Here is a 24,566-nt window from a genome sequence, read left to right as displayed (position 1 = left end):
TCTCATATCATAAGAGTTACATGAACCTCCACCCTTCCCGAAACAAGGCATCGCCGCTCATATCTAGACTATCGGGGCTCAGTATAAAGTACCATTATATTCAACTCATACGTCATGGAAGCTGGTTTCTAGTATGAGGACATCATAGCTCAATAGATGATTTCTAATCTTTTTTTTTAGTGTTAAGTATACATTATTATCAATACTTTCATTACAGTGTTCATAGAGACTGATCTCTTCATTTCACAATTGCCTCTTATCATTTTGTCACAACATTCACTAACATTAGCACATTTGCTCGTCTTTATTACTCACCCCTTTTTACGTTAATGTTCATTTTATCATATGTGAATGTAGTTGTCCATTTGTGTGTTTCACACCCTTACTTAACCCTTCTAGGGTTTCATCATTTTATTACATTATATTCACTTCATCGTATGCCAATGCACTTGGCCATTTAGTGTGTTTTATACTCGTACATAACCCTTCTAGGGTTACATCATTTCGTTACATACATCTTAGGTTGACTTATTTTTAAACGTATTCTAGACTTATGGGTCTATATATACAAACCATGAGTCTTCATTCATAGTTTGTTTAAGTGATTCATATCTTCCTAAGATTATATGGTACAAGACTTATGCATCTTGTATGTATGCAAAGATGTTGATTTAGATCTAATTAGGCAGTATTATTCTTGAACACTAAATTCACGTATGACTTATGTATCAATACGAAATTTGGGCAAAGGAACCCGTTTCAAATTTCTTGGACAACACTTATAATTTTCATTTATTTTATTTTGGTCCACACGGCTTGGGGACCCAAGATCAAGCCCTAACGCCTACATTTCCTTTTAATTTCTTTTCTTTTAGTTTTGTCTTTCTTGGACGAGGGTTTGTGGGATCGAACCCCAAAGCCCCTTTTATTTTAATTTCTTTTTTGTTGACTTTTTTTGAGTTGAGCATGAGGGTGTGAGTTCGAATCCCCACAGCCTCACTTTATTTTTCTTTTTAATACCTAAATCATCCAAGAGGTCCTGGGTTCAATTCCCACATGCCTCAATGTTTATTTTCTTTTAATTTCCTTAGGACTATTTGAGAGGTTGTGGGTTCGAATCCCACTCCTCTCATTTCTTATTTTCATGATTTTATTTTCCAGACTAGACCAAGGTTTGAATCCCCCTCACCGCAATACTTTTAACTCAGTTATTTCCATGTTTCTAATATGGTGAGGTCACGGGTTCTGACCTCACTTATTTTTCTTCATTTTTCATAACATTTTAAAACATTTTAACTTGACAAAAATTCATCAACTTATTGCTGGAAATTTTGTAATTATTCAGCTTCTTTTTCATCAAGTTACACATTAGTTCTTAGGGAAATTTCATGATTCATTTCTAACTTGGCAAGTAGACCACCTTCTTTTGGTGTGGGGTTTCATGACACCGGAGTCCATGTTTAGCTCACATGGTCTAATGTCGGTTAAGGCGATTGTTCCCTCAAGTAAAATGAAAAACTAATGTAAATGGACATTTACAAGGGTGACGTGAGGAGTCTATTTAGTATGGTAGGGGTATGGGACTCTACCTAGATATTGAACAAGTCGACTCTAAGACAAGTCCTAGGAGATTATTCTCATGTAATATGAATATGAAATGTATAAAGCTTATGATATATAATTTTTCTCTTATATGATGGTGGATATGTTGAGGAATATGTAATGGTCTATTTTGCTCTATGTGACGATGACTACTTATGATATAAGTTTTATGCATCAAAGCATTACTTAAGGTATCCTATCTTGTTTACTTGTTTGTGTGGGGTTGTGGGGTTTCACATGAGCATTAGACTTATAGGCTTGGGATGGGATCATTAGTAAGCGTTGTATGTTATGTTGAAATGAACTACTAACATGAACTTCTAATAGGACTTTATGATGATATGTATTTGGCTATGATCATGCTTTATGTTGTTGTGATCCTTATCTTGTATGTGCTCTCTTGTATGTACATTAAAGATTTTTCAAATGACTTCTAAAGAAACGATAATTTTCATACAAGTCTTTAAAGGTTTTATGTGCATATAACCATACCTATTACATATGGCGTACTAACTGATATACTTTATGTAACTATAAATGTAGGGTCTGGCCGTCGAAGATTAAGAAGGTCGATTGAAGAAGCTTGGAACCCTTTTTACAAGTGTTGGTAGGTCCTCATGTTCGGGAATACTATCTTTTCATTATTCTATCCATGAAGATTGTAGTAATTTAACCAAATTTCCTTTATTCCTTTAATTATTAAATTTTATTTAGTAAGGCTTATATGACATATTGACATTGTATTGGCTAAGTCCAAGATTCGTATTCTTTAGATGGGTTTTATATGAGACAGTTTTACTAGACTATCGTACTTATGTTGATCATGTTTCTAAAGAAGAAGTCTGAGTATACTTCACATAATATATGCAAATTATTTAATTTTTCCGCATTTTTAACCTATGATATGTTATGACGAATGTTAAGGGCTTGTCTAAGTCCTCTTCGAGGACCACGATGTTAGTTACATCTGAGGGGTGCTCTCCGGATGTGACACCTTAACCCCTAATTAACCAACTAACCAACTAACTAATCAAATGAAACATTTAAATCACACCAGCAAATATTGTAGGCCTGACCTACGAGACCACGACCTATGGAACGCAGGTCAAACGACGGGCCATGGGACCAATCGTCCTGCAAGTCTGTCATTTTAGTCAGAGAGTTGTCAAAAGTGGATTTTTTGAAAAATGGTTAAGTGACTATCGACAGAAGAAATCTAATGCCCCAATGATTGGCCCACACCTAGTCGCGTGCAACCGTCCATAGCTACTGTCGCATGACAACTTTTTAGCAAAAATGGAAGGGTCCTCCTCAAGGACCCTTTGGGTGGTCCTTGGGAAGTCGTACTTGGATGTTTCAAACCTAAACCTACTATAATATATTTTATAAACCTGACCACAAAATTCCATCAAATTCCTACTCCTAAAACCTTCTCAAATAGGGTAATTAATGCATGCTAGTACCTTAGACTTTCCTTGACGTGTTTAATCTAAAAATTTCTAGATAACTTTTACATACTATATTGAACTTAAAATAGTGTTACAAATATTAGACACATATGAGGATATAGATTAGGTTATAGACTTTTGAAGTGTTACAACCAAGGTGAAACTTAGTATTGCATTTCATTAACAAACGAATTGTTTGGACGAACGAACCATCCAAACCTTGGAGGACATGTTGAGAGAATATTTCATAGACTTTAACGATAATTAGTATGACTATCTACAATTGATAGAATTTTCCTAAATTAATAGTTACCATTCGAGTATTGTGTTTCCATGGCACCGTTTGAGGCCGTTTATGAGAGGAGATGTGGATCTCCAATTGGGTTATTTGAGGTAGGTGAGTTTGCTCTATTTCGACCAAAAGCAATATATGAGGATGTGGATAAATTCCGAGTTATAAGTGAGACTGTGGATAAATTTCGAATTATAAGGGATCGTTTGAGATGGCCCAAAGTTGACAAAAATCTTATGTCAACAATAGAAAGAGGACCTTGAGTTTATGGTAGGTAACATGGTTTATTTGAAGATATCACCGTTGAAAGGGGTGATGAGGTTCGAGAAGAAAGGGAAACTTAGTCCCCAGCATGTGGGACCATATGAGGTTGTGAAACACATCGGTAGTGTTTCCTATGAGTTGGAAATACCTATTGAGTTAGCTCCAGTCCATCCGGTTTTTCATGTATCCATGCTTAAAAAGTTTATAGGTGATCAGTGTCTATCCTTCCTCTAGAAGGCTTAAAGGTTGATGCTAACCTTTCCTATGAGGTGGTACGAATTTAGATCTTAGACCGGCAGGTAAAGAGATTGAGGAACAAAGAGGTAGCATTCATGAAGGTTCTTTGGAAATACCAACTAGTGGAGAATGCATCTTGGGTGGCCGAGGCTGACATGAAATCCTGATATCCTCAGCTCTTTCTCTCCTATTCTAGTCAGGGTTGAGGTTAGTAACTTCTCATAATTTTGTGTGTTGAAGGGTCTTAATGTGTTTTGAAACTTCTATGATTTCCCTTCATTATGCATGATTTGGTGAAAAAAATCTATGTTTCATGTATGTCTAGAACAATGTGTCTTCATACTTGGTAATACTTGATTACATGTTTGGTATATTGAGTTATGTGATATTTCTTGTGAAATTATCCAAGTGTGAATTTATGAAAACTATGTGGTGTTTCTTTTTGAACATGTTTACTTTTATGAAAAATTAGAAGGACCTTCCTCCTGTAAAATATGAAATAATGTAATATATGCATTTTGATAGTATACATGATTTCTATCTTATAAATGGTGCATTTTTGTGTTGATAAAGGAGTGAATGTTTATTTCTTTTCAATTGGATTATTTTTATGTCTCATAGGTTTGTTGGAATACTAGTCTTGAGTCACAATTCCATAAAGATGGCTAAAGTGTCATTCAAGGATGAATGTTACCCAAGAGAGGATATTGTTACACCTCGGAAATCTAAGGACCTAGGTTTGAGTATCACCTAATGTCTAGATCTTTAAAACAGTGTATATAGGCCTAAATGAGGTAACTAACTTGAGTAGTAAGTAAGAAAGCTTAAACGTCAAGGAACGACCACGATGTTCGGAGACTAATCAAAGTAACCTAGTGTACCTTTAGGTGTTTCATAGGGTTTGAAGAGTCGTATAAAGGTTAAACTTGGTGAAAAGGTTTAAAATACAACTTAGAGTGTGTTTAGAATTGTAACGTCAAGGTATGACTCCACAAGAACCTCCCTAAGGTCCCTCAAGGAGGACCCAACAGTTGACCCTAAAAAGCTATCAAAAATAGTTGGCAATCGACAAAGTGAACGACGATCCATCGATGGGAGTAAGGCCCGTCGATGGTGCTCGTTGGTTGACACTTAGAATTGTCACCTTGAGCCTCCAAAATCAAGCCTTTCTTTTATACCACCAATGACCAGGATGGTCCGTGGTTGGGATAATGTCCCATCGATGGGGTCTCGTCATTTGGGACCCCAACTCACTACCTAAAGACGGTTTAAGAGAGGGTGTTAGGTAATTGTTTAATTAATTTAATAATGACCAAGTGATGGTTTAATTAATTATTTTAGCACTTAAAAGGGTTCTAAGTCATTAAACTAACCTAACACCTCATAAATCCCCAAACCAAATTACCTATCACTTCTCTATAGTTTGTCTCGCTACCCCAAGTACCCCTATTGAAGAAGAAGAACAAGCTCATCCTAGGGCTTCAATATCAAGGTTTTCCTTAATCATTCTTCGAGGATTCTCAAGGTATGGATGCTTTTCACTCCTGGGACTCTTTTTTCCAAGAGGCTCTTCAAACTTTGGTTTTCAATGTTTTTCAAAAACCACATGTTCATCCAATTTCGTGGGTCTACTTTCTAGATGTAAGATCTTGGATGAGATTCTTGTAAGCCATAAGTAAGACTTTCATGATCATGAGTACTTTACTTCAATTATGTTGGTCTATTCTTGATGTTGTTAATTCAATTAAAGTATGAATATGTGAGTATGATAGGAATATAATGAGATTATGAATATGATATCATTCTATTAATGTGATGAATTTTGAGATGATGATAGGTGTTCTATCATGAGGGATAGAAGGTGATTCCTATATGCATATTTTTACTATGATTATGATGTAATGTTCTCACTTAATGTTGGGTTGTGATGAAAGGAAGTTCTAATTCTAAAATCTCATAGCTATGACCATGTTATAAAAGGGGTTAGTCTCCTACGACCTATGATATAAATTAATGATTAAGAAAGACACTATGATACTTCAAATAGGGAATATTAGCTTAGCACCGAGTGATCTTGGTAATGAGAGGGGTCCCTTCAAAAAAGAAAGGTATGTTCACCTAGAGTCTCATGAGGTAGAAACTACAATGCTAATTAGCATAAAGAGGGTTTCTAGCAATAATCTCCTTGTTCCTTAACGATGTGCCCGTAGGAACCTAGCTAGTGGATCGAGGTAGAGGCTATTATGATATATGCCTTACCTTGGTAAGTAAGATGCACTTATTTTAGTGTGAGATATTGACACCAAATTCCATGTTTAGCTCACATGGTCAATTGTCGGTTATGGCAAAGTTTCACAAAAATAAAATGCATGAATGAAATTAAAAGGTGAATAATAACTAGGTTGACTTTTAAGTATACTAGTGTAGGTAAGGGTATGGTTCTTTACATATACTTTGCACATGTAGACTTTGAGGGAACTCCTTGGGTGATATTTCTATATACTTATGTTATGAATGAAATGCATAATGTAGATTCTATATAATATTTGTCTCATATAATGTTGCATCAGTTGATCTAAACGTTATTTGTTTAGATTGCCATGTATGAGGTTGTAGATAGTTGTAATGATATTATATGATGTAAAGAGAATGGTTATATAGGCATTGCACCGGTTATGTCTGAGGTTTATTTGCTATTGACTTGATTTATGTGGGGTTATGTGGCTTCATATAGGCATTGCACCGGTTATCTTGGATTTGCATTATGAGTAAAGTTGCATGATATATTAATGAAAAATGTATCCTAAGCATGAATTGTTGACTATGACTTCATTATAATGTAATCTTGGACTTGAAATTTAATACAGTTCATTGTGTAGTGTCGAATGCTTAGATGTGCATAAAGACTTTAAAAGTGAATTAGCATGTTTTGAAAAAAAAAATGTCCTGTTTAGCATGTTTTTAAATGTTTTAATTCAATATGTCTTCATACATTGTACATGTGGTTTGTATAAACCCATATTCTCTCTATTTATAAAATAATGTAGGTTCAGTCCATTGAAGTGTTTCAAGGAAAAATTTCAAGAATCTTGGATAGATCTCCAAGTTGGTGGGTCCTCAAGTTCGAGGACGAAACCCACTATTCTAGTTCTAGCTATTTGCATGTTCACCATACTTAATGCATTCAATGTTCTAATTCCATATGTTTCACTATTTCTACAAGTGTAGGTGGCAAGTGAGGATTCTCTTATAAGTTGAAGCTTAGGAAGTAGATTCTCTCAAGAATATTGGTATATCCTCATAAGTTCGACTATATGGACTATCTTTTAGTTTCCTTTTCTAAAAGACTTTATACTAGACTATAGTCTTATTTCAAATTGATGTAACGGTCGTGGCCCTATAATATTGGGGATGACTTTTAGGTAGAAGGCGAAGTTGGATTCCTTCCAACTAAAAGGGGTACCTCAAGTGTGATTCACACAATGGAAAGACTATAGGCCGGTAGAATCGTGTCCTATGGAATGGGAAGAGTTTAAGGAAGCCTTCTTAAGGAATTACTTTCCCCGTGAGAAGAGGGAAGTTAAGATTAAGGGCTTATAAATCTTAGTCAAGGTAATATGAGTGTGGAGGATTAGTCTATGTATGCTCCATCTTTGGTGTCTAAACCTAGGGATGAAATGAGTAGGTTCTTGACTGGTGTTTCTGATCTTGTGAAAGAAGAGTGTTGTATGACGATTCTCCATGGTGGAATGAATCTATTTAGGTTCATTGTGTATGTTCAATCTATTGAAGAGTCTAAACTTGGAAAAAGAGGTAGAGATGCTAAGAGGGGAAGAACCATGATCAAGGTCAACCTAGGTTTAGGAAGAGGGCTCCAAATCAAGATTTTCCTAGTTGTCCTAAGGCAAACTATGAGAGAGGTGGTGGTTCTAAACTTTATAAACCTACTTTCTGAAATTGTAATGATCACAAGGTGAAAGATTGTCCTACCATCGCGTATAGAGGGAGAGAGGACAAGAAAGCTCCTAGTAAGCATATAGTTCCCATTCCTACAAACCATGATCGTTTCTATGCTCTTCAATCTAATAAGGCACAACTCCCCACGAATTCTCACATTATAGACTATAGGTTAAGAATACTAGCGAATGACACATCTCAACTCACGAAGTGCATTTATCTTCAAATCTATCTAGGAAAGCTCATTAGGAATAGTGAGGTTTCTACTAGACATTTCTTGTCAACTCACGAAGAGTGCCCACCCCAAGAATCATTTCATATACATTAATTCTAAACATGCTTTAGACTTTCATTTAACATCTTACACACTTTACATAGTTCACTTAGTCACATTATTCAATGAGACCAAAATCTAGGTCAAACATACCATTTATGCTTCACAATCACAAAACAAGACCTATTTACCAATTCTATTCATTCTACATTTTAGACCTTCAAGGTAACATTCTCAATACATAATAAAACAGTACCAATTCTACAAATAAGCCCCACCACTAACAAGGTGGACCATACCACTAAGAACAAAACAATATAAGCAACTCTTCAATTTACTAATCCATAACAACCTATAAGCATTTTATCATTAGTTCATCATAATAAGGCCCTTAGGGAAGTAGATAAACCACCATTATAACACAATAAAACCAAAGTTCCTTTTATACATAAATATTCTCATTTGACCCATTACATAAACCACCATTTGAAAGGAAATTTTAACATGATTTCATTAGGGTGTTAACATTAGAATCACCAACTAACATTAATAACATAATTAATTTATAATTATAAACTTTTTCATGCAAGACCCATATTGGGTTGAAGATAATAGAAGTTAGGGTTGAAAACCCTTCTTTTGAAATTAATTGGACATGGATTATTAAATGAAAGGGTATTAAAGAATGGATGTCATACCTTAAAGATAAGGAAATACACTAATTTTGGTGAAGAAACACGTCCAAAGCATTCTTCCTTTCCCTCCTTGATCTTCGCTTCTATGGTGACTTTGAGAGAGTTTTCTTTTTAGAGAGAGTGTTTGAATGTTGAAGTGAAGGTTTTGTCTAGGTCTAGCATTTAAAACTATTTTAATGTTACCTAAAAACACTAAAATTATTAACCTAGGGTCTTAAAATAGTTGGGGTGTATTTACATAAACACACAGGTTGGGGAGCAGCTTCAAAGTCTTTCAGGCCCTCACAGACGAGACCTTTTCCAACGGACCGTCTGTGCATCAACAGATCGTTGGTAGGGTCTCGTGGGTGTATACATATCTCCAAAATGTATCCAGTCCACCATGATTTTCTGGTACAATAGATTCCCTAGGCTGACGCACCATTGTTGGACCAACCGACCGCCCTTAGTGTCATCGATGGCCACTGCTTTTTGGCAGTTTTACCCAAGTCTTGGGCCCTTCATCTAGGGCCCCTTATGGGTCCTAGGTGGGGTCTTTCCCAAACATTAAACCCCTAAACTAATTCTTTTAGTTCTTACGAACATCCCACCTTATTTTCAAGGAAAACGAACACATAAAACTCATCAAAACACAACAAGACACAAAAGTACATTCTAAGCCATACCTTCCGAACGTCATGGACGTTCTTGGTTGATTCAACTCCAAACTTAACCAAAATTCATACACTACCTAAGTACACTAAAATAAATCATTTTAAATTAAAATCAACTAAAGAAATAACCATGAGGCTCTGGTTCACCTTAGTTCATTTTGGGGAATTATAATAATGTGCACAGATGGCAAGATTTTTATTACCCTTGATGCCCCTATGTTGAGTTCCCTTGAAATTCTCTAGGTTGAAAAATCACCTTGAAGTGTTGGTGGAAGTATGTTCATAAGATTAGATCCCAAGAAAGGGATGTTGTATTTAGTTAATAGGGTTGGTAAGCTATGATTCCTTTAGAGTTTAGAGGAGTTGCTTAAATGAGTTTATCCTAAGAGGGGGAGGATGATTTGAGTAGTAAGGGTTTAGATATCCCAATATTTTCCTTCTATTCTTACTCAAGCTTGAAACAAAAAAGCTCCTAAGTAGTTTGTACATAATAGGAGTCTTGCATAAAAGGATAAGTTTCATGTTTCCATATGTTATTTATGTCTTAAATGAAACTATGTTATGCATATTATTAAAGGTCATTATTTCATGAAAAAGGAAACTTTTACAAATTTGCATGTTTATCATGTTGTTGTGCATCATTATATGATAAATGTGCAATTTGATTTCATGAGATAGTGTATTGAGTATGCTTGATGTCTCTTATTATGTGCAGTGTTTGTCCCCACAATGAACAATTGAGTATCCTTCAAATAAGATAATATGAGTCTCTTTAAAAAAAGTTTAAAATGTTTTAGTGTCATTCGAGGACGAATGTCGTTCTAAGTGGGGGAGCATTGACACGCTCTCAAAATGAACTAAGGCATCTAGAGCCTCACATGTGCCTAAAAAGGTTAATAACATGTTAATTAAGTATTTTATATATATTGTATAATTGATTTAAATTTTGGAGGTCAAACGTCCAAGAACGTCCAAGACGTTCGAAAGTTGGTCTTTAGACGTGCTAGTGAGTCCTGGTATGTTTGGCTTGAGTTTATGTGTTGTTTGGAGTTGATAATCAGTTTTTTTTATCCTAATACCTTAAAAGACATGCCAAGAGTCAAAACTTCAGGGTACGACCCCCAGGAAACCACCCGAAGGGCCCCCAAAGAGGACCCAAACCTTCGACAAGAGGCTGCCCAAGGCAGCGAGCAGGGCAAGATTTGGACTTGACCTGTGCAATGCGTTCCTAGAAAACACATCACTGTCCCACAAATTATTTGCGGCAGAATAGGGATGCCTCCCCGCGACACACAGCCCACTCCCAGATCCGGTTGCGTTGTTTTTAAGTCAATTTTGACAAGGCTAAGATTCCCAATTCGTGTGGGGATATTTTTGTAACTTAGGGTATATTTTATTAACTATTTAGGTCCTTTTTAAACCCCTTACCAATCAAAAACTCTAACGTCCATTAAGAAATCAAATTCCCAAAGTTTTGCTCTCTTCCAAAAACCCCAAAACCTCTATTGAAGACCAAGCTCAAGAACAAACTATGGCGTTGGATTCTTGGAGATTTATTCTCAAATATTCATGGTATTTTTAATGTATAAGTTATGGTTATGCTTCATACATATATAACCATTCATCTATGGAGTCCTTTCAAAGGTTTTCAAAATATGATTCTAAATAAAAAAATCCTATCTTTCAATCTAGCCATGGGTTCATTCTCAAATTGATTTCAAAATCATGATAATGATGAATATATGTTTATATACTGATGTTATGATGAATTTCTATCCAATTTTATGAAGAACCCATGATCCTCCTAGTTTCTCAAATTAGCCTATAATTTGGGTCTTGTGATCTAGATTTGATGTTTATACAATTATGACTAGATTGTATTGAATTGTTTATTGATATTACTTTCTATATCAATTGATGCAAAATGTGGAGGAATGATCAAATATTATCATTATCTTGGAGATTTGGTAAGTTAACCTATTTCTTCTAATTATCCTAGAATGTAAATTGAATTGTGTTGATTGATATGGTCCACTTATAGTGGCGGTGTTTACATTCTGTTACATATTTATGTGTTATGATTATGACCTTGAAGGAACCAGATTAAATATGAATTGATATGATGATTTCTATGTTAGGAAGTTGAAGGATTTAGCCTTGATTCTAATATCATGTTCTAAGTAAATTGACGTTATGTGATGTTATGTGTTTAGTCTTGTACACTACTTGTTTAACCTAGGTGAAAAGATCATGTTATATGCATATGTGTGATGATAATGTTAGGGTTTGGTGTGGTTTATATGGATAATGATGAATAATATCCTTATAACATGACCCCTACCCATATAAACCTTTTATGAATGTGTGATCACAGTATGCTAGGAGTCTTATATTCTATTGTTAAATATGTACTTGCCTCTTATGATGTAATGTGAGTGTGTGTAGTTTATAGTCCTCAATACTCTATATATTTGTATGACTTGAGACTTGAACAATGTTGTACATGTGTTGTGGTCTTTAGAGGGTTGTTTCCTCAATACTATGTGATAGCCATTATGTGATCATGTTGACCATGTACTCACACATTTCATGCATATCTATGAGTAGGATAGATTCAAGATGACTAAGGAAAGGGATATTTCTCTTATGCATCATTACCTATTTCTGTGCATGTAAAGTATATGATTAATAAAGGAATGAACATGTGTTCCTAAATGTGTTTATGTGAAGGTAGATCTCACATATATGTACACACACATGAATGTATGAATATGATATGATTATGTGAAAGGACATTCTAACGTTATGTATGGTGAATGTAGAATTCTAACCCTAGATACCTTAGAGTTATATGATATATGATGGAGTAAATCTCTAAGGCCTTAGAGTTATATGTTATGAGGGTAGTTTTACCTATTATATAAGTAAGTAATTTATGACTAAGGTTGTAGTAAAGGAAAGAGTTCTTATCCGATGATATGAAGTATGTGACCTTATTTCTAGTTGTAAATGAATATGTTATGACTTGTTGAATATGTTATGCCTAATCTAGGGTGACTTCTTAGGTACACTTGGTGGAAGTAGTGTTATGGGATGCTACCTACACATTGCACTAGTGTTACTTAGGATAAATGGATTTTTGTGCTATTATGAGTAGTGTCCATGTCTATATTATGTCTGTGAAAAATATTGAGCTTATGCCTATGTTCATGAATTTTACTAAAAAGACATGTTGCATGATTTCAAACGAAATATCCTATTTAAAAATGCTTGTTTTCGCATGGTTGCAATACTCAGTGCATTCTTGTACTAATACCATTATATGTCATCTTTTTCACCAACCTTAGGTGTTGATGGCTAGAGGATGTCTCCTAGGTGAAGAGATTGGATAGATCTTCCAAGTTCAAGAAGAGGGAGCTATATGATTCAAGAATTTCCCTATGTCAAGTTACTATTCAATTAAGTAATAACGTAGATATTATTTTATGTTGTTAAGGGCCGTGTCCCTATTATATTTTATTGGGTTATGTATTAAGATGGCAAAGAGACTTAGAGTCTAACTATATATTATGAAATATATATATACATGTATATATATATATATATATATATACATATATATATATATACACACACACACACATCATATGAAAAGTTTTAAATTTCAAATATTTTTACGATTATGCAACCAAATATGCCTAAGGGCTTGTCTTAGATATCCGAGAGGTCGACGATGCCGTGTTAAGATTTGAAAATATGGTAACTTCTATGGTATACCCTTGGGTTGTAACATATGTTCAAGGACATGGACTATGTTTTAGTTTCCTTTTCTAAAAGACTTTGTAATAGACTATAATTTCTTTTCAAATTGATGTAAAGGCCGTGACTTATGATATCCACTCGTGTCTAAGATGAGTTATGACGAGACTTGGGTCATTCTTATGTTTCTATAAAAGAGTTTGTATATTATGGTGAAAAGTTTTAATTCTTCCCTACATTTCATATATATGCGATGAAAGATGTCTAAGGGCTTGTACAAGAACTCCGAGAGGTGGAGGACGCCCTATGACGACTAAGGGGTGCTCTCAGGCCATTACAAACTTGGTAACAGAGCATAAGGTTATGAAGTAATTTAGGATTCAAAGTCTCATAATGCCACGTCTAATAGAGTCTTGTTCATCGGTAGTGAATCATGACACATCTATGAGGGAGAGGCTATAGGACGATAGAAGTTTACTTTTTTTTATTAATCATGTGTCGTTCCATAGAGTTGAGGTTATGGGTGTATATTTCCAATCTATTCTCTTTTGTTTACAGGATATGAATACAAGAAGGATGTCACAATAAGAGTTGGTGAGGAAGTAGTAAATGAGGGAGTTCCTTCCCGAGGTGAACACGTTCTCAAAGGTGTTCAAGTTTCTTAAGTTGAACAAGTCCCTATAGGTAATCAAGGGAATGAGGTTCTGGGGGTTCCCTCGTACATGCCTAATGATGAAGTTAGAGGAGCTCTTGTTACCCTATCCCATTCCATGACGACTTAAGCCAATTGAGATGTAGGGCCTAGTATGAATGCTCTTGAGAGTACCATGACCTCTAGGTTGAGAGACTTTGTGAGGATATATCCTCCAACATTTCTCGTCTCTATGGTTTGAGAGGATCTCCAAGCATTCTTGAATGAGGTGTATAAGATAGTACATGCTATGGGGTGACTTCTAGGGAGAAGGCGGAGTTGATCTTTGTTACATTCCAAAAAGGTAAAGACCTAAGATTGAGCCTCACATATGGGTATAAGGTGTGAAACATTTTTTTAAGACCTAAATTAATGTTTAAAAGTGATCCAAGAATTTTTAGATTCAAGACGTCAAGAAACACCCATGATGTCCAGAAACTAGCTAGGTTGAACTAGTTGACGTCACTAAGTTTGGTTAAGGTTTAGGAGGGTACAATGAAGTCTAAAACTTGTAAAAACACTTTTAATATGTAAATGTAGTATAAAGGGTCTAAAAGTTCGATAACGACTCCCCAAGGACCATTCGAAGGGTCCTTGAGGAGGACCCCAACATAGGTAGGTAGGTAGCCATAGCAACTTTCGTGAAGCAACAATCAAGGGGCTGCTGCGTGACACGAAGCCCACATGAGGTCCAATTTTTCAGGTCACTTTTCAAAAATAAAATTTGGAATTGTCCTTGCGACGCAGAGCCACTTCCTAGATTCGTTGAAATTGTATTTTATACATTTTGACTTCACAAAAAGACTCATTTAAGTGAGGAATGTTTTGGATAATTTAGGGGGTGATTATATATAGCCTAAGGTTCATTTTTATGCCATTTTCACTCACCCAAATAAATTCCCAAACTAAAACCCAAGAGCTCTCATCTTTCTCTACTTTCTCTCTCCCAAAATCCTCCATTGAAGGAAGAACAAACCTTGAAGAAGAAGACAAATTTCTCTATGATTTCACTTCAATTTCATGGATTAATCTTCATTAAGGTATGGATTCTTCACTCTAGAGGTTCCTTTCCCCAAGAGGTCCTTTCAAAGTTTATTTCTAGATTACCCAATTACATGAAGTTTTCCAATTCTAATGGGTTTTCTTCTAAACTTCAAATTGATGATACATTGTGATTTCCTATGACTAATAAAGTGTTTATTGTTGGTTAATTGATGAAATTTCATGTAAATCATGTCCCTTTTCCCCAATTCCCCAAATCTTGGATCTTGCTTAAGAATTGATGGGAATTGAACTATGTATGGATTGTTAGACTAGTTATATTATCTATTCTAGTTCATTTATGGACTGCCTAGGTAATGTATTGTTGACATGGGATCTATTTCTTGAAAAATTCATGATGAAACCTATTCCTCTAACCCTAGGTTATGAATTGAAGTTAATTTGGATAGTGATGAAGCAATTGGCCCAGCTATTGTGTTAATTACTATTATGTAATGGTATTACAATCATTATTGGGTTGAATTGGATGGTTCATTGTAAGACCATGAATGATTTCTTGTGAAAGATATTTGGTAAGTTTATATCCTAACCTTTACTTTAATTATGATTACTTGTGTTAAGTGATGAAGTTACATTGAAGTATACCTTATGATGAGATTGATAAGGTTGTTGTGATGTTGAATTGAAATATCTTGACTATGGTTTGTGAGTTGTTGGATAACATGTAAATGTTATAAGAATGGTGATAACTTACCAATATGTCTTATTATGAGTGACTATGTAAATGTGCTAACCTCACATGTATGAATTGTAATGAAAGGAAAATACTCATGCAATTCATATTGAGCTACGATGATGATTATTATATAAGATATATACCCCATGACCTAACTAAGCTATGCATTAATAACAACATTAAATAAATTTCAAAAGGGACTCTAGCTTAGCACTGAGTGAACTTGTAAATGAAGGTTAGCGCCTTCCTAAGAAGGGAAGGTAGGGTGCACCATTGTCCTCACGGGGTGGATAGCCTCATAGTCCAAAAAATGGCATAGAGTGGTGTTTCCATGACAGCCCCCAAGCTCCATAAATTATGTTACCACCATATGCATACTAGCTTTTGAATCCACCTACTATGTTCATGTTTGGCTCTACCTTGGCAGGTAGACCACCTTTCATTGGTGTAAGGTTTTACAACACCGGATTCCACACTATGATCTTGTGGTCTATGTCGGTTAAGGCAAATGTTCTCGGAAGTAAAATGAAGTTATGGAGTAAACAATAACTAGGGTGACTTAAGAGGATTGACTTAGATTAGGCAGGGGTATGGGACTCTACCTATTCCTTGCAGTAGTTTCCTTGTGGGAAGCCTTAGGAGGTTGTTATTATGTTCTATAATGTATATGTTATGTATGTGTTGACTCTTATATGTTAATGGCACTATGTGATATGGGTTCCATTTATGAACATGTAATTGGTCTCCATGTTAAAATATGATGATGTTATCTCTTAGTGATATAGTATGTGAAGTTGGGCATTGCTTACAGTTCTTGTTGAGTTTACTTGGTTGAGTAAGGTTATGAGGCTTTACTTAGCCAAATGCACTAATGGACTTAATGGGAGTTCGTAATTAATTTTCTTGCTTTGGTTATGTTGTAATGAACTCTTATCTGTGCTTGTTGATGATATAACTTGGTGATACAATTGTCTTGGTTATGTGCTCAATTGTATTATATATAGTCTTGACTTAAGAGTTACATGTTTTATTGGCTTATATGATTTTTTGGATATGCATAATGCTTTTCAAACTAAATTAGCATGTTTTGAACTAATGTCATTTTAGCATGATTTCACTTATTTTATGTGCATATACTCATAATTAGTACAAGTGTGTATTAATCCATTATTTATGTTTACTGCAAATATAGGATTCAACCGTTGAGATTATACAAGGACTTTGAAGAGAACTTAGATATTCTCAAAGAGTTCGATAGGTCCTCAATTTCCAAAGACAAAGCCACTATCAAGTTACTGATGTTGTTCTAGTTATAAGACTTCTAGTTCTTTCCTTTGAAGACGATTGCCTATATGAGGCTCTTTATTGTATTGAAGTATGGGTTAAGCCAAATTGTTGAATTCGTTTTAGATGGTTTAGTACGAGACATATTAAAGACTTCTTATGATATTATGTTCCTATACTATGTATATAAAATAAAAGTAGAAGACTATGTATCTTCTTATACGAAGGGACTCTGTATACTCGATAAGTATATATATGGTGTGAAAGCGAGAGGTGTAAGTAAAGGTCAATGTAAAAGTAATCAAAATATTTTAATTTTTCCGCATTTTTATGTAAAGCTAGTCTTAGTCCTCTTCGAGGACAATGACGCCGGTTACGTCAAGGGGGTGCTCCCGGATGTGACAAACATGGTATCAAAACATGAGGTTAAATACCTTTAGGATTTATGTCTCATTAAACGTCTATGTAGATTCTTATTCATAATTGTGAAGCACGCCAGACTTATGAATGAGAGACTATGTGATGCTTAGGAAACTCTCATCTTCTTATAATCCCATGTCGTGCCACTAGAGTCTACTTTATGTGTGATTTTACCTAAACCTTGTATGGTAGTTATAGGAATGAATTCCCGAAGATCAGCTGCAAGAGAGTTCGAGGAAGGTATCGTTAATGCGGGAGCACAAGACAATAAAGTGCCTCCACATGAAGAAGTTGCTATGGATGCAAGTTCCTATTGCTCCTCTACCTGTGGTGGATGGGGATATAAGGGAAACTTTTATCCAAACGGAAATAGCTATTACAACCCAAGCACAACTTTTCACTATTGTAGAACAAGCTATGAAGGCCAAATATAATTGGGAGTGCGTAACCTGAGAAAACCAACAAGTTAGCACCATGGCCTTCACATTTAGGGATTTCACAAGGATGAATCCCCATACTTTCTATGGTTCAAAAGTTGAGGAGGACTGCCCAAGAGTTCATTGATGAAACCTACAAAATTCTCTATGCTATGAGGTTTACTACTAGTGAGAAAGCCGAGTTAGACACTAACCAACTCAAAAATATGGCCCAAACTCGGCATCCAATGGAGAGACAATAGGCCTTTAAGGGCCGGACCGGTGATATGGGAGATCTTTAAGAAGGATTTTATTGATCGATTATTTCTCATAGAGAAGAGGGAAGACAAACTGGATGAATTCATCAATCTTCGTTAAGGTGGTATGAGTGTACTTGACTACTCTTTGAAATTTACTAAATTGTCAAAGTATGCTTCTTCTTTGGTTTCTGACCGTAGGGATGAAATGAGCCGCTTTGTGATGGGAGTGTTGGATGACTTGAAATAAGAATGTCGTTTTGCTATGCTACATGATAATATCAGTATTTCTCATCTCATGGTTCATGCTCAACAAGTGGACGAGACTAGGGTGAAGAGAAAGAGTACGGAAGCAAATAGAGCCAAGTCTTTTGATGGTGGTTCTTCAAATGGTAGGATTGATATCCAACACAAGCCTAGTTTTAAAAAGGGGTTCTCCAATCAAGTTCCTTCAAAGTTCCCTAAGGCTCGTGATGATAGGGTGTCTAACCCTAAACCTTAAAAGGAAAGGTGCAATAGTTCATCAAGTAAGAATCTAACTTGTAGAAAGTGTGACAAGAAGCATTATGGTGATTGCCTCATTGGGACAGACAATTGCTTTAGTTGTGGTAAAAGTGGACACAAAGTTTGAGATTTCCCAAATTTGAAGAGGCAAGACAAGGCAACTGGACAAGCAAGTGGTTCTAACATTGATTCTCCTAAGAAGCACTTTTATGCTCTCCGCTCTGGGGTGAGCAAGAGACTTCTCTCAATTTGGTGACCGGTATGTTGAAAGTCTTTTCTATTCGTGTATATGCTATACTTCATCCTGGTGCTAATATTTCATTAGTTACTCCTCTTATAGCTAAAAAGTTTTACAATTTGTCCGATATCTTGAATGAACCTTTTATGGTGACTACCCCGGTGGGTGAGTTGGTTGTTGGTATATAGAAATTTTCATACAATGTTTCCCAATAGAGTTACTCATGTGGAGTTAGTAGAACTCGATATGGTTGATTTGATATTATTTTGGGTATGGATGTGTTTTATGCTTGTTTCACTTCCATAGATTGCTGAACAAGGGTGGTGAAGTTTAACTTTCAAAATGAACCCTTTGTAGAGTGGAAGGGGGGATTCTATTCCTAGAGGTCGTGTCATTTCTTGTTTGAAATCTTGTAAGATGATATACAAAGGGTGTTTATACAATATTGTGTGAGTGAAAGATTTAGACTATGAGATTCCTCATATTGAATCGGTCCCCGTAGTGAGGGAATTTCCGAAGGTCTTTCCTAATGATCATCATTGTTATTCCTCCCGAGCAAGAAATTGATTTTGGTATATGACTTGCTACAAGATACAAATCGCATTTCAATTCCTCATTATAAAATAGCTCTGGACGAATTTAAATAGTTGAAGGCTCAACTCAAAGATTTCTACTAGACAAGGGTTTCAGTATGCCTTATATTTCTCCATGGGGTGCTCCAGTATTATTTGTGAGGAAGAAGGATGTGTCCCTTAGAATGTGTATCGATTACCGTCAACTCAACAAAGTCACAATCAAGAACATTCCTACTCTCCCTCGGATTGATGATTTATTTGATCAACTCCAAGGTGGGAGTTACTGTTCCAAGATTGACTTGAGATAGAAATATCACCAACTTAGGTTGAGAGGATAAGACATTCCCAAGACGACATTTTGAACAAGATATGGTCACTATGAGTTCTTGGTAATGTCCTTAGATTTCATGAATGCTCCGACGGCATTTAAAGACCTAATGAATAGGGTGTTTTGATGTTACATGGATTCATTTGTCATTTTCTTCATTGACGACATCTTGGTATATTCAGAAAATGAGGGTTAACACATGGATCATTTGAGAGTGGTGTTGAAAATGCTTAAGGAACACCAATTGTTTGCCAAGTATAGTAAATGTGTGTTTTGGTTGAGGTTGATAGTGCTTCATGGTCATCTTATCTCTAGTGAGGGTGTTGAAGTTGATCCAAGGAAGAACGAAGCGGTGAAAAATTGACATAGACTGTTTGTTACGGTCGGAGCTAGACCCTTAGACGAAACCGGCGTCATTGACCTCTCAGTGGTCGCATACAAGCCTATATATGTCATCGTTACATCATCTAAGTTAATTTTAGTGAAATAATTATATTTTTTTGTTTAGTTAGAATTCATAGTGAGAAACATTGAACTCGCATAACACTATCTACATAAAATCTTAAGCATTAACAACAACCATCTATTATCAAGATGATCAAATAAAAGACATAGTTAATATCTGTAAAAAAATATAAAGTTTCAAAAATTACACCAATACAATATCGGAAAATAACTGGGAAATAAACACTAGTGGAATTTACTCCACTAGCTAATGTCTACGTCTAATACTAGAATAAAATAGTAAGCATCCTCGAAAGCATGAGGTCCTACCAAATACGGATGAAAGCTCCACGTCCGGATAACTTCAGCGTTGTTTCATAAGTTCTAGCGTCCAACTGCATCTGCATCTAATATAGAGAGTTGTATGGGATTAGTACACACTTGTACTAAGTATGGGTACATCTAATAGTAGAGAGTTGTATGAGATTAGTACACACTTGTACTAAATATGGGTAGATGCAAGCACACACAAATGACATGCATGATTAAGAAGAGCTCTCTCTTAACAATATGAATTATTGAAAGTCAAGTTAGTGGACTTGCCAAAATCGGATTAGGAAAGTCATGCTATGAGAGTAAAATGCATCACCATACGTATCATATTGCACACAACACATAACATATTGCATATAGCACATAACATATTGCACATAACACATAACATATTTCACATTACTCATTCATATGTGATAAGACCTTGGAATCATGAACTTGACATTTAGATTTCCCAAATTCAGGGCTCAACATATGGGACCTCATCTACGGAGCCTTCTTTAGCAAACACAAAGTCTGCTTCATTCATTCATACGTACTTCATTTTCATTCGTTCATAAGCTAGTGTAAACACCAGCCATACCTATGATCTAGTTTAAGATTTTTATCGGGTTCACTGTGCAATAACCAAGAATGCCCTAGTGTTATTACATAAGTCTAGCTCACCATTGGATAATCCTCTCCTAACACCTTTGGTATCGTTCATTTCATTATGTGCATTACTTGAGGTTGGCCTCATTCTTTCTTTGGGAACTTTAATTTTAACCGACATAGATCATTTGAGCATCATGAAATCCAGTGTTTAACCCCACATCAAAAAGAGGTGGAATCACCGGCCAAAGTGAACCAAAACATGATAGCATATATTGGGAGTCGAACCCTGCTAGAACCCTAAATTGGAAGTATAGGTTGAAAGACTAGAAGATATAAGGAGACCCATACCCGTTTGGATGGAATCTCATGAGAATTACACGAACCTCTGCCTTTCCAAAAGAAGGAATCGCAACTCATAGCTATTCTATCGGTGCTCAGTATAAAGTTCCAGTACATTCATCTCATACATCATAGAAGCTGGCTTTTAGCATGACGACATCATAGCTCATTAGATGATTTCTCATCTCATCATTAGTATTAAGTATGCATTAACTTTTAATACTTTCATTAGAGTGTTCATAGAGATTGGTCTCTTCTTTAACATTACAATCTCATACACAAGTACGGTTTGGTAACATATACTTAGGATCATTTGATATTGCTCTCCTGTTTCAGATTGGCCTCTTATCATGTTTTCACCACATCCACTAGTCTTTGCACGTTTTCCCTTCATAATTACTCACCCTTTTTTTACGTGAATGTTCATTTCATCACATGCCAATGTAATTGGCCTTCTAGTATGTTTCTCACTCTTACTTAGACCTTTTGGGGTCTAATCATTCCTCACATAACATCTTAGGTTCACTTTATACTGTATGCTGGACTTATGAGTCAACACACACAAGCCATGAGACTTCATTCATAATTTATATAAGTGATCCATATTGCTCAAGATTATGTGATACAAGACTTATGCATCTTGTCAGTATGCCAAAGTCTCAATTTCATTCTTATATGCAACATTCATTAAATATTTAATCACATTAGACTTATGTGTCAATATGGAATTTGGGAAAGGGAATCCAGTTTCGAATCCCTTGAACAACACTTAGCCATTCCTAAATTTTAACTATCGTGTCACTGGTCTTGGGTATCCAGGTTTGATCCCCATTGCTCACGTTAATATTCTTTTTTCACATTTCATTTTGCCAGTTGCTGAGGGGCATGGGATCAATTCCCCATGTCCCCATACTTTTCCCACAAAAAATTTTTCCCCTCTAAGCTTCTCATTTCGCTACTGGTCGAGGGGTTGTGGGATCGATTTCCCAAAGCCCCCTTTCTTATTTATTTATATTCCTTTTCTCCTTTGCTACCCTCCTAGAGGACGTGGGTTCGAACCCCACTCCTCTCAATTATTTATTATGTTTTAAGTAGAAGAGTCTGGCTAAGGGCTCACGGGTTCGAATGCCGTGCGCCTCATTTTTTTTAATTATATTCTTGGGGGATCTTTCATGTGTTGGGATCTAAACACCACAACAACATATTTTTTCCCTTTTTCTGCCGAATTTATGTCGAACTCCAACCCCAGTTCGAGCCCCATTTAGCATTCTCCTTTTAATTAATTTTTTAAGGTATGATTTAGTGAGGTCTTGGGTTTGATCCCTGAAGACCTCACCTATTTTTTTAATGTTTAGATACCAAAAATTTCCAGAAACCATATGCAGCAGATTTCCTGATTCTGGAACTTTGTTACATGTTTTAATGAAGCATTTTACAAGTCATTTGAGCACCTCTTTATTAGTCGTTCGTGATGGTTCTTAAGATAAGTTAGAGGTATGTTTGGTCATTTGTTTTAAGTAGAAGTGATAGCATTTCAACCATGTGAACATCATGATTTAAGAAAATCTAATTGGACATAAAACACGAGTGATCTCTATACTATTAACATGCGTAAACAGAGACTCAAAGTCATGGTCACAATCTTGCACACATACATATGTGTCTACATTCATATTTACAAAAGACACAAAACATAATCATGAACACATACTCGAAACGAGATCATCACCATAAATATAGTATCCCTAAATTCTACCAGCAAGCATACCCAACCTAAGATCATAGGGAGCTAGTGACAGGGATATGCAACGGGGAATAACCCTAGTTTTTGAGTAGATTCATGTGAGCCTTAAGGGTCTCTTGGTAAAGGGACAAATATGGAAGAAAATCCATTCCTAAAGTTGTTCAATAGTGATACAATGTGTTGCCTATTTCTCAACCAAGACAACGCTTCACCACCAAAACCACAAGCAATATCCGTCGAGAAATTGATTTTTACTTTTCGTTTTTAAGCTTGTTTTGCCTTTTTTTTTGAGTTTGAGTGTTCATGTTCTGGATGAACTATATGTTTTCCTTTTTGGTTCTGTTCGTTCTCTAGTTTTATAGAGAGATGAGCGTGAACATGAGAGAGAGATGGTGAGAAACGTGTGGGTGTGTTAGCTTAGGATTAAGATATTAGGGAGAGACTTAGTCAAATTAGGATTAATTATTAATTAATAAATAAAAATCTGATTTTTTCCCCTTTTTCTCAAATCAAGAATTAAATATTATTTAATTAAATTAATTTACCAAATAAAATAATCAAATTAAATCATTGCTCCCACCTAGGTTCGAACCCGGGTGGAGTAAGATTTCACTTAAAAGGCCAATTTCGGCCCTTTCTACCCAAATTGCCCCTACACCATATTTATTGATTACTTAATTAAATATTTAGAGTAATTTCAATACTACCCTTAGCTTAAAAAAGACATTTTTACCCTTAGCCCCTCCAAACTTAAGATTACCCCTTTTTAAGTCCTCATTCGACTTTATCTTCGAATTTGGGTACCCTACATAGCTGGACCCAACCTTTCCTAGCTCAAATAACTCACCAAGTTTGTTGGCTTGGCTGTAGCAAGGGTTTAGAGGTCTGGTTAAATGTGCCTCAATCTGTGTGAACCCAGTCTAATCGTATGCATTCTAGACACATTATTACTTAGCATAGCCATTTTCCTTAGGGTTGTTACACTATATCCCCCTTAGGAACATTCGTCCCCAAATGACACTTCATATAATCTAGCACAACGTCAACAATATCATAACATAGGTATTATACCGAGTCAAGCAATAATAACCAGGAATGGAGAAGTTAAGGAAACTTAGACTTGAGAGTAGAAAATCTAACCTTAAGAGCTGAATAGATGAGGGTAGCAGGATCTCATATCGTCCTCGGCCTCCCATGTAGAACCCTCAACAAGATGGTTACTCCACAATACCTTCACTGTGGAAACCTCCTTGTTTCTCAGCCGCTTTACCTGCCTGTCTAAAATTTCAACAGGAACCTCCTCATAGGACAAGTCTTCATCAACTCCCAAAATATCAACAGGAAGAATCGATGTTGGATCGCCAAGGCACTTCTTTAACATAGAGACATGAAAGACTGGATGAACAGAAGCTAGCTCCGCAGGCAACGCAAACTCATTGGCCACCTCACCTACACACTGTCGAATCTCATGGACCAACAT

At 35.8% G+C, this 24,566-nt stretch overlaps 1 protein-coding gene across 1 annotated transcript; it reads right to left on the bottom strand.

Moving 5' to 3' along the window:
* Positions 1–24,227: 24,227 nt before the first annotated feature.
* LOC138338408 (uncharacterized) lies at positions 24,228–24,566 on the bottom strand. Its single transcript, XM_069289365.1, has one exon. It carries the CDS (start codon positions 24,564–24,566, stop codon positions 24,228–24,230), a length of 339 nt encoding a protein of 112 aa, XP_069145466.1.

The sequence above is a fragment of the Solanum lycopersicum genome, chromosome 9 (assembly GCF_036512215.1).
Source record: "Solanum lycopersicum chromosome 9, SLM_r2.1".
NCBI lineage: Eukaryota > Viridiplantae > Streptophyta > Magnoliopsida > Solanales > Solanaceae > Solanum > Solanum lycopersicum.
Note: the sequence above shows the minus strand (reverse complement) of the source record. Positions and strands in the feature narration are given on the sequence as shown.

Bases quoted from the DNA above. Each gene is read 5' to 3' on its own strand.
- LOC138338408 (XM_069289365.1), bottom strand. From the start codon at position 24,566: ATGTTGGTCCATGAGATTCGACAGTGTGTAGGTGAGGTGGCCAATGAG.